Here is a 10,945-nt window from a genome sequence, read left to right as displayed (position 1 = left end):
CACACACACACACACACACACACACACACACACACACACACACACACACCTACCACAAAGGAAATGGAGCATTTTAAGATCTTGGAGGTGAAACTGTTTGACTGAGAACCATTCTCTGTTCTCCCACCTCAAGCACAATCCCAGGCAGCAGTTCATCTGTCACTCAGGTCCTAAACACAACACCTTGGCCATGGATGTTCCACACTGGAGACTTTTGCATACCTTCTAGAATAGCTTCTGATGGGAGATGATGCAAGTATTAAAAAGTGACGAAAACCCCTGTTTGGTGCTATGGTCTTTCGGAGGCTCTGTAATGCTGAGTATAGACCCCAGGGGGTTGTTTGTCCATTAAGTCTAAAGTTTCTGGTAGAGGTGCCTCGCTGGAACAGCGGAGCACACACAACAGCCACCATACATGTCTAGCCAGTCCCTTGATACTAAAGTCCTTATTTGTTCTTGGTCAGGGCTAAGTAGCAATAATGTCTTTTGTAGTCTTCTGGAGCTTCTATGTTGAAGGGCCGTTCTGGAAAATCTGGTCTATTGTCCCTCAGAAAACCCTTGTCTAGGGCTCCAAGCCTTGTGGTTTATCCAGGAGACCAGGTCAGATGCCCCAGAAGGAAGCAGACATTTCAGTGGGAGTTGTTAATTGCAGGTTCTTGGCAATTCCTTGGTGGAGTCAGAGGGCTGCCGCCTTGTTTTTTCCTAGAGCTCTGCTTCCATCCTGACCCACAAATGTGTGGGAATAATAGAAAGTGCCCTGAGAAGTGATTCTTGTGGGTTTTGGGTCCCAGGTTGATTCCCATTCTGCACCCAGTTAGTTACTTTCTGCTGGATGCCATGAGATAACTTTCCTTCAGTTCATTCACAACCCAGTCTGGATTTGCTGAATTCATAATAACACTGGGAGAGAGGCTTCAGGGCCTATTACTGACCAATTCATTTCTTTGGATGGAAGTTTGAGAAGGGAGCTAGAGACATGCCCACAGGAGCCACCTCTTTTTCTTCTCTCTGTCCCCCAGCAATTGAGTTCAGAGGCAACCTCAGCCAGGGGAAGAGGGTCTTTTGATCACAGATGGCCAGCTGATCAGATATGATTACGTGGGCTTGGGGAAGGAGCTCCAGGTAGACCAGTGGGCATAAGAGTGTCTCTGGGCATAGCCAAAAGTGGCAGGGATGGGACTTGGAGTTTTAGTTTAGGAGGTGCCTTGGTGAGGCAAGATGAGGGAAAAAGAAGAGCTGGCTTGTTGAATATCCTTGGCAATTCGAGCAACATGCTGTCACACTAGTTCCCATCTCTGACTTTCTGCATCCAATGGCCAAAGTCGGTCTATCCTCAGCAGCACCTTACACATGATTCAGGGGCAATGTCCTTTGCCTGTGACCCTGGGGGCATTGTCCACTACTTTTTTTTAATAGTACCAGCCACCACCCACCCCACCCCCAGCTCTGGCCCCTGTTTCTTCACACATACCCAGTCAGGCTGTAGGAGTTGAACTCACTCTTGGCTTTGGCCTGTTGACCAGGCCTTGGAGAGCTCCTAGTGGCAAGAGGCTGTGCCTGGTAGCAATCATAGTAGCTGGGACGATTTCCCTGAGTGGAGCAGGAAAAGCAGAGGATGACTCCAGCTACCAAAGAGAAGAGGGCTGAAATAATGCCCAGGTAAAGAGCTTCTCCAATTTCAAATTTCATGCTGTCAGGAACCAGTGGTGAGTAGAAGTCCCGAAGGATGCCATGAAGATTCCAAGCCACTGGGATGAAACCCAGGATACCGCCGAGGATGAAGAAGACTCCCCCCACTACAGCCACTCTGTCCTTAGCTCGAGATTCCTGGAAGAACACCGTGCATCGCATGCCCACCACCGAGATAATACAGGCCAGTGAGGACATTGCACTGGATGTCACCATCATGGCCTGGGCAGCCTGGATGTCAGCAGGAAGTCCCAAAAGAGTGCTATAGATATCACACTGGGTGATGCCTGTGCTTTGTGTAGCACACTCCATCCAGAGGCCCTTGGAAAAGCCAACTGCCGTCACGATGCTGGCACCAACGTAAGAACTTGTTCGCCAGTTGGGAAGCAGCATGGCAATCGAAGTGCCTAGTAGCCCCAAAAGGCCTAGGATATAGCCCACCAGTTGGACACCGAGGGAGGCCATGGCACACCTCTCAGTAGAAGTATCTTCGGAGCCTGTTTGCTTGTCTTTTGGCTGCTGCTCTTGCTTCTTGGATCCCAGCCTCTAATCCCTCATTTCACAGTGTCTCTGGCAAGCTGACTTCGTTCGCCCGTACAAATAACTGTGGGTGGCCACAAGCAAGCTCAAGAAGGCATCTAGAAAACCTTAAAAAAAAAAACCATAAACCAGATTAAATATTGACCAGAAGCTTATGAGAAACCAGAAAATGCTGGATGCCTTTTGACCTTTGTTATCTTTAAAAATAACACATGAGAAAGAAAGGAAAAAAAAAAAAACCTTTGGAAGCTGAGCCAAAATGTCATCACCTCCTGCGTAGGCACATGGAGTTAGGTTGGCAGTCAGACAAAGGCAGGGGCTGGACAGGTGGCTGCTTTCCGAGAAGGTAGTGGTGGCAATAGCGGTTGTGGTGTTCTAACTCCACTGTCAGTCTCCAAGGCCTGCTGTTTACCCTATTGCCAAGCAACTACACCACAGGGCCCCTCAATTGCAGACTGGGGCTAAACTCCAGGAGAATGGATCATGTGGGACATGTCTTAGAATGTGCCCTTTGATTCCAGTTTGACAGAAGTTACTTGAATCTTCAAAGGGACTAAACAGTGGTGGCACAGCCCTGAATCACTTTGCCTATGGCAATAATGTACTTCCAGGGCACATTGGGGTGGGTAACAAAGGCTCGTACTCTGGGAGATCAGAACTTTCTTTCTAGCTTTGGCCAGATCCCTCCCTGCAAGGTAGCATAAAGGCCCCTAAAGGTATAACACACAGGTATTTCCTGGCTCCTCTCCTAACAGGTGATCCCATGGCCAGCCTCTCAAATGACATGAGAGGACTCTGGAGAAAAGCTATTCCAGGTCTTAGGAGTCCTCAGGGTCCCTGGCTGTCAGAGATGGTACAAAAGGTGGAAGGAAAGGAAGCTGCTCCAGAACTAGAGGGCTTTATGAGAGGTAGGCAGGCATTCAGTGATAAACGGGATTTTGCTGCGTTCAGAGATTTCTCACTCTTTCCATGGCTCAAGACACAAAGGTCGAAGTTACATACCTCATCCCATGTTCTGAAAGACTATTCAGCCCACTAATTTTTAACCCAATACAACATTCCTACCCCATCTTCACTTCCCTCAAAATTTCTTTTGGGGGCTAGAGAGACAGCTCAACAGTTACAAGCACTGAGTGGTCTTCTAGAGAGCCCAGCTTCAATTCCCAGCCTCTATCTGGGGCTCACAAGCATCAGTAATTCCAGTTCCAGGTGATGTGGTTTTCCTCTTCTGACCTCTGTGGGCACCTGCACCATACAGGCAAAACACTCATACTCATAAAATAAAACAAACAAATATTTTAAAATGTCTTTTTCCCGTTGCTCAAGAATCCATTCCCTCTGAACTAAAACTCTAGAGATGAACAAGCACACCTACCCTGTTACCTAATCTTTTTCCTTTCCAAATCTCAATTTTCAGAAGGAGCCAACAAAGACAAAGGAATCATCTAATAAAAAGCTCTTTGAAGAGCAGATTGGGATTTAGCTCGGTGGGAGCATGAAAAATCTCATGGCAATTTCAAGTTTGACATAGTCAAAAGAACACAGTACTTCTCCCTCTGGACCTCCCGGTCACTTCTTGCCTGGGTCCCACATTGTCTCCATCCAGACCAATATCCCAGTAGTGACCCTTGACACTCTGTGCCTGTTTACCCCTGCATCTTAAAACTACAAAGTTATACTAGTTCTAGCTACTGAAATTATTCAAAATGCATAACTCTCACTTCTCATTTCTACTACTACTTTTTAATGCAGGGATTCACCATTCTTTCTTTCTTGCCTGGGTAAACAATAGTTTATTAACTGGCCTTTATTTATATCTCTTAGTCTTTCCTCTTCCGATCCAGTCTTCATATTGTTGCCATGAAGATCTTTCAACACACTAATCTAATGAAGTCATTTTTAAAATGTGTGTCTACACGTGCCTATGTGTGTGTGTGTGTGTGTGTGTGTGTGTGTGTGTCAATGTTCACTGGAGGGGGAAGGGGCACTTGATGCAACAGCCTGTGGAGACCAGGCACTGACTTCATGTATCTCCCTAGATTTTTCTCTATTTTATATTTTGAGTTTTTGAATGCTTTTTATTTTATCATGTATCTGTGTCGGCATGTGTGTGCATGTGGAGGTCAGAGGATCCCCATGTGAGTTCTGGGGATCAAATGCAGGTGGGTTAGACTTGGCAGCACACGCCTTTGCTTGCTGAACTATGTCATCCTCCACCTTTTTATTTATATCTTTTTGAAATGGTTTCTCACTGAACCTAGAACTTGTTGTTTTGGCTAACAAGTGAAGTCCTGTGATCTGCTTCCTCCTCCCCTCCCACACTAAGTGCACACACCTCCACACCCAGCTTTCTGTTTTCACATTGTTCTTGCAGATCTGATCTCAGGTTTTCATGCTTTCACAGCAAGTTCCTTCTCTAAGACATTCCAATGGCTCACCATTGGTCAAATTTTAAAGTCCAAACTTGTTTGCATTCCATGACCTCCCCAGATTCACCTCTTGCAACTCACCTGCTCTACTCCATACTCTGGCTGAACTAAATTATTAGCAGCTCTTCAATAATGTCATGTGTTGTTTCACTCTCACATTTGAGCACAGGCTGCACTGTTAAGGAATGCCTTAACTTACTAGGATAACTCTCATTCTAGACATGGTCCAGTGTCCCTCTTCTAATTTTTTTCTAAAGATTTTTTTTTCATTTTTATTTTTAGATGTGTGAATGTCTTGCCTGAGGGGATGTCTGTGTGCCCATATGTGCAGGGCCTTTGGGTACCAGAGGAGGGCATTGAATTCCCTGTAACTGGAGTTACAGATGGTGTGAGCCACCATGTCAGTGTGGAGATTTGAACCTGGGTCCTCTAGAAGAGCACTCGGTGTTGTTAATGACTGATTAATTGCTCCAGGACACTTCTGTATTCTTATAGTACCTCATATTCGTTTACTCCCATTATCATCATAACAACAACAATAACAGCAACATACATACTACTTTTTTCTTCTTTTTGTTGTTTTCTTTTTTCATTTTTGTTTAGAGGCAGCATTTTACTATGTAAGCCAGCCCTTTCTGGAACTCACTGTGTAGCACAAACTAGCCTCAAACTCATGGTCTTCTTGACTCAGCCATCCAAGTGTTAGGAATACAGGCAAGAAGCATTATACCAGACTAAACTGTGTTTCCTCTATGACTATTATAAGCACTTTATATGTGTTAATTCATTCAATTATCAACTATTTTGTGATAAATATACTAATAATCTCTACTATATAATAGATGAAGAAACTAAGGGCATGACATACTTGTGTTATGTTGTAATTTTCTATTTAAACTCATTTTTTTCTGTGCTGGTACATGAGCTACTTGAGGGCAGCATTGGTTTCTTATTTATGTCTGCATCTTGTGTGCTTTATTTGGTGCCTTACCCCAAAATAATCAAGCTACCTTTTGTTTAAAAACTTGGAGACAGAGTCTTTCTTTCTATGTAGCACTGGCTGGTCTGGTACTTGCTATGTGATGCAGGCTGTCCTTGAACTCCTTCCTTGTTCTTCTAAATGCTGGAATTACAAGCATGCATCAGCTCACTCAGCTTCAAATACATCTTCTTAATGCAACAATAAAAGCAGTGAACAGGGTTGAAAGGGCCCATGAGGCTCTGAGTCAGTGAACATTGCAGAGAAAGGGTTACCACAATGTTATCCATGCAGAGAATGAAGGAGATCAGAAGAAGGACTAACTAGAGGAATACAAGATGAAGAACTAAACAGTTGCTCCTCTGTTTCCTTCTTTCCTTTGCCCTCCTGCTCTCCTTTTCTTTCCCTCTTGTTCCCTTTCTCTCCCTTTCTTTCGTTCCCTTTCAACTCCATTGGTTGAAAATCTTGCCTACTTAGTTGAAGGTGAAAAACACTCTAAACTTGTGTTTCCACAGTGTAAGACACAGGGTTGATAGCACTGGTCATCAGCACTGCTATGATGGCGGTTTCTACACAAGGCAATGCAGAGCAGGTGCCAATGCCCATTTACCAACTTTTGCCATTACCAGCTATGACAAGGGGCAAGGCCTTTCCTGTCACTGGCTTTCTTCTGCTAGTCTGGTCACAATTGTGCCTCTCCAGGTCTCAAATGCACATCTAGGCAAAATCTTCAGTGCTGTTTGGCAATCCTACTTCTCTATAGTAAGTACCCTTCTGTCAAATACTTCACATGTTTCCCACACTTTTAAAAGCTCCCTTCCCCCATACCTCCTCTCTGTGTAGCTGTTACTGTCAGTCTTGACCTTTCCTTTTTCAGCAAACTTCCTTAACCCATTTAATATCAATAGCACTATTTGACCTTTGCACACAATTCTCTGCTTGCTGCAGCCCTACCTACTTCTGCCATTTGCAGTCCACTGAGAATGCTCTCACCAAAGTTAATCATTTTTCTTATTCTAACATCTCATATTCTTATATCTGTCAGCTTACCTTGCCCCTCCCCTGAGAAAACTGACTTCTCCATTATTTTCTATAGTGCCACTTCCAATATTATCATTCCTCTCTCTCTCTTTTTAAAGAGGGCAGGAGGCCTGCAGAGAAAAGAGAAATGGTGGGTGGGGGCATCTCTGTGACAATATATGAAGGAAACTCTAGCTAAGTCTCCTAGCAGCAGAGGCCATGCAGACTGAAGAGGCACCCCTTATCTAGACAAGGCTCCTAGTGGATGGAGGAGATCACCGACCCATCCACAAAAACTCCTTCCAAAACTTACCCTACCTATAAGACCTGCAGAGACAAAGATGGAACAGATAAAGCAGAGATTTAAGGAATGTCCAGCCAATGTCGGATCCAACCCTAAGACCCTCCCCATGGAAGAAATCCAACCCCTATCACTATTAATGGTACTCTGGTATTGCCTACCAGAGTTGTCCTCTTAGATGCTCCATCCAGCAACGCCTCAAAACATACTGAGACTCACAGCCAAACATTGGGGAGCGTATAGGGAGTCTACAAGAAAAGAGGGTGGAAGGATAAACGGACCTAGAGATGACCAACAGAGCCAATCAACCAGGGCCCACCAACCAAGGACAATGCATGGTCTGGATCTAGGCAGCCTTTTAGGCTTCATGTGGGCTCACTAGTGATGGGAGTGGGGGATATCTCTGACATGGACTATGTTGCCTGCTTTTTGATCACTTCCCCCTGACTCAGTCTTCATGTGAATAGATGAGCTGGGGTGTCTGAGTAAGAGGGCTCCCTTATTCTGAGGAATAAGGAAGGGAGGGTGTGAGAGGGAGGATGGGACTGAGAGGAGAGGAGGAAGGGGCCTCTGACCAAGATGTAAATTGAATTAATTAGAAAAGTAAAAGAAAAAAAAATTAGCTGTGGCTTGGTACTTACTATGTATCCCAGGGTAGCTTTAAACTGCCAGTAATCTTCTTGCTTTAGCTTGACAATGGTTGTCAAATCTATACCTCTGTTATGTTAAATCCATACCAAAACCAATCTCGCTTTTGAATTCAAGATTTGTATAGTCGACTGAATTTGGAATGACCACCCATGACTGTATTAATGTATTAATTGCACCTCAAACTTGACATATACAAAACTGAATTCTCTTACTCTCTTCTTTTCCCATCCTCAAACTATTCCTCACACAGCATGCTCTATCCTACAAGTGAGTATAACTAGCCAGCCAGTAATGCAACCAGTATGCCTGGATTCTTCAGCATTTCTATTTTCTTTATTTCTTCTTCATCTTGTGATAAGGTCTTGCTATATGCCCCAGGCTGACTTTGATTTTGTGGACACTCTTCCATTTCAGCCTCTGAATGCTAGAATTATAGGAATGAGCAACTACAACTGGCTTTCTCACATTTTCTTGACTCATAATCATAATGAAGTCTTGCCAAATATACCTTCAAAATAAAACACAGATTTCTTTTGCTCCATCTCCACTACCTAGCCTTTTATAGACCACACAATCAATATCTCTTGTCCTTTGGAAATCACCTAGGTCCCTCAGATTTGTCGCTCTAATTCCACTCCAGCCCTGCCCTTGCAATCAATCATCACGATAGTCATGGGGGATGTTTATAAAGTATAAATGCAATCATAACTGTCATGCTACACTTTGCCATGCTTAAAAGACCTTAGGAGCTTTTGATTCCTTTCAAGACGAGAGGTTCAGCCCAAAGCAGGCAAAGCTCTCTATTGTCTGACCTCCTACTCTGCTTCTGAGTTTTATCTCTAACCATTAACCTCCCATTTCATGCCTTATGCCTCTAGACTGACTGCTCCCCCACCCCCACCCCTACCCCCACCCACACATGTGCACTTGAGTTCATCTGTATCCGAGTAGTTGCAGTTCTCTACACCTGCCTTGCCAGCTACCTTTTTTCTGGAGACTTGCTGGTCATCCTTTAGTGTTATAATCATCCATTTCTGAGAACTGTCCTTGGACTTTCCTACACTCCTTGCTGAGGGTGACTTAAATACCTCCCCTTCAAACACTCAGAAAAAATGGAGCACAACCTAAAAGAATTTGTTAGGAAAGAACTCCTGGCTCTCAGAGAAACAGCTTGGGTCTCAGCTTTTTGGGGATGGCAAAAGAATGAAGCTTGAGCCAGGCATGGTGGCACACATACCTGAAATCCTAGCACTCAGGAGGTAGAAACCAAAGTGTAGTGAGTTAGAGGCTAGCTTGGGCTACACAGACTCTGTCTCAAAAATAAAATAAAATAAAATAAAATAAAAACAACCAAGCAAACTAAAACAAAACAGCAACCCTCAGTTTCCCCAAAGGAATCAAAGGTTCTCCGGAAGAAAAACCTATCTTGAGAGACAGGCTTGACTTTTAGTCATGAGAGGGAAGTATCTGGGAGCTCAGTTAAGAAAAGGCCCTTACTGAAAGTTGGAATCTTCAGAAAGGGAGTTGCCATAGCTCAGCAGTAGGTAGGGACACTCTCAGAGTTTATTCAAATGGGAGAAGTGGCTCCCTGGGAGTTAATTCTCCCCCAGGGGTCAGGAAGACAAAGTTGACAAACTAGCAAGTGACTGGGTGGTGAGGTAAGCCAGTCTGGATTCATCTTTGATGAGCAGTGGCAGACACCGTGAAGAAAAAGGGTTCTGGAGGGGTGTCAAAGCTCTAGTTTCTGGTCTCAATTGTGTCTAGAACCTTTGAAGAAGCCCCACCCCCAGTTCTTTATTTCTGACTTTATTCATCAATAAGCTTTTCTTCATCTAGAATCAGGTAGTGGAGACAGGCAACCATCTAGAAGAATTCAGAAGACTGGTAAACTGCTATTTGAAGCAGAGGGCTTTAAAGAAACCTTTCTTTCAGAGGTTCTTCTAAAAGTCTCCTAAGATAATTTAGGGGTACAAACACTCTAGGCCTTCCGAGGTGAATTTGTCTGCTGGGAGTGAAGCCAATATCCTCCATAGCTAAAAGCTGGCAAAGAAAGTTTCCCCCTGGATCCTTACCTAATCTTCCTTAGTGGAAGGATTGGAACTGCAGGAGAGGATTAAGAGGGTCAAGACTGACAGCAGCTCCTGACTTAACTCCTTCTCACCAGGCCAGTCGCCTTGATAGTCTCTGCTTCTATGGTGCCTGGCATAGCTCTATTGACCTAGAAGCATGAATGTGACAGAACCATTAGGAGTCTGTGGTTCAAGAAAAGACCTTATGGCTGGGCATGGTGGCTAACACCTTTAATCCCAGCCCTTAATGAGGCAGAGGCAAAGGCAAGTGGATCTTTGTGAGTTTGAAGCCAGCCTGGTCTACAAAGCAAGGCCAGGACAGCCAGGGCTGTTAGACAGAGAAACCCTGTCTCTAAAAACAAAAAACAAAAAACAAAAAGACCTGATATAGCCTTCTGTTATGAACGAAAGCCATTCGAGCCTGTTTGCTGGTCATCTTCATTTCTCCATCCCTTGATTTTACAGTTCTTTGGAGGAATCTGAGATAGCTACTCTCAACCCTGTACCCTACTCCCAAGTCCCAAGGGCTCGAGTAGGTGTCAAAGCCATCTCTTTGCAATCTACCTTTCTGCACCAGTTGATAGATGACAGCTGAGGAATTAACTGCATCTAGAGTGAGAGATTTTATAATTGTCTTTAAAGAGAAGCTTATTTTTGTCGTGATCACCAAAGAAAAAGCAAGCATAGTTTAACGCACTGGGAAACACAGAGGCAGGATTTATGAAACAAAGGAAACTTGGCTGCTGTGAACGTTTTTTAGCTCTGATTCCAATTTTAAGAACACTTGAAAAGAAGAGTGTCTGAGGCGGGACATTTGCGAAGAGTGATTGAGGGGTTTAAAAGGAGAGCCCCATGTCCCCTGAACTCTCATGCCTAGATGTGCTTTGGGGCTTCCTGCTTAGACCCCTCTGGTCGGGCAAGAGGGAAAGCTCAACCTCCTTACCTCCCCGTATTCTCCCTAGTTCTTTCATTTTAAATAACCTGCTCCGAAGACCGGACCTTCTCGTCCTCCACCTTAAAAGACAGCAAACCTTGGCACAGCTTGAAGAAAACACATAGAGCCTTGTGCCCACTTCCATCCCCTTCGTTCAGCATCACAAGGCAGCCCACCCTGACTCCATCATGGGCTCCAGTAACTGAAGCTAGGTTGAAAAACTACCCACCTCTGTGAGCCTGAAGGGTAGCAACTGCACCAGGGTACTTACAGAGCAGGTACTCACGATGCTGTTCTTTTGAAGAGCTCCCAGATGCTCCTTGGGAGCCTAGG

General features: G+C 44.6%; 1 protein-coding gene across 2 annotated transcripts; it reads right to left on the bottom strand.

Moving 5' to 3' along the window:
- Positions 1-6: 6 nt before the first annotated feature.
- Cldn2 (claudin 2) lies at positions 7-10,945 on the bottom strand. 2 transcript variants are annotated; one of them, XM_055618363.1, is made up of 2 exons: positions 10,884-10,945; positions 7-2,336 (listed from the first exon to the last, which is right to left on the bottom strand). In XM_055618363.1, exon 2 carries the CDS (start codon positions 2,152-2,154, stop codon positions 1,462-1,464), a length of 693 nt encoding a protein of 230 aa, XP_055474338.1. In that variant the 5' UTR covers positions 2,155-2,336; positions 10,884-10,945; the 3' UTR covers positions 7-1,461. The 2 variants fall into 2 exon arrangements, with proteins under 2 accessions (XP_055474338.1, XP_055474339.1); XM_055618364.1 differs by lacking the exon at positions 10,884-10,945 and adding an exon at positions 10,842-10,882.

Source organism: Psammomys obesus, unplaced genomic scaffold (genome assembly GCF_907164565.1).
Source record: "Psammomys obesus unplaced genomic scaffold, mPsaObe1.curated_primary_1811, whole genome shotgun sequence".
NCBI classification, from domain to species: Eukaryota; Metazoa; Chordata; class Mammalia; order Rodentia; family Muridae; genus Psammomys; species Psammomys obesus.
Note: the sequence above shows the minus strand (reverse complement) of the source record. Positions and strands in the feature narration are given on the sequence as shown.

Excerpts from the sequence above, each read along its gene's own strand:
- Cldn2 (XM_055618363.1), bottom strand. The coding sequence starts at position 2,154 with ATGGCCTCCCTCGGTGTCCAACTGGTGGGCTATATCCTAGGCCTTTTG.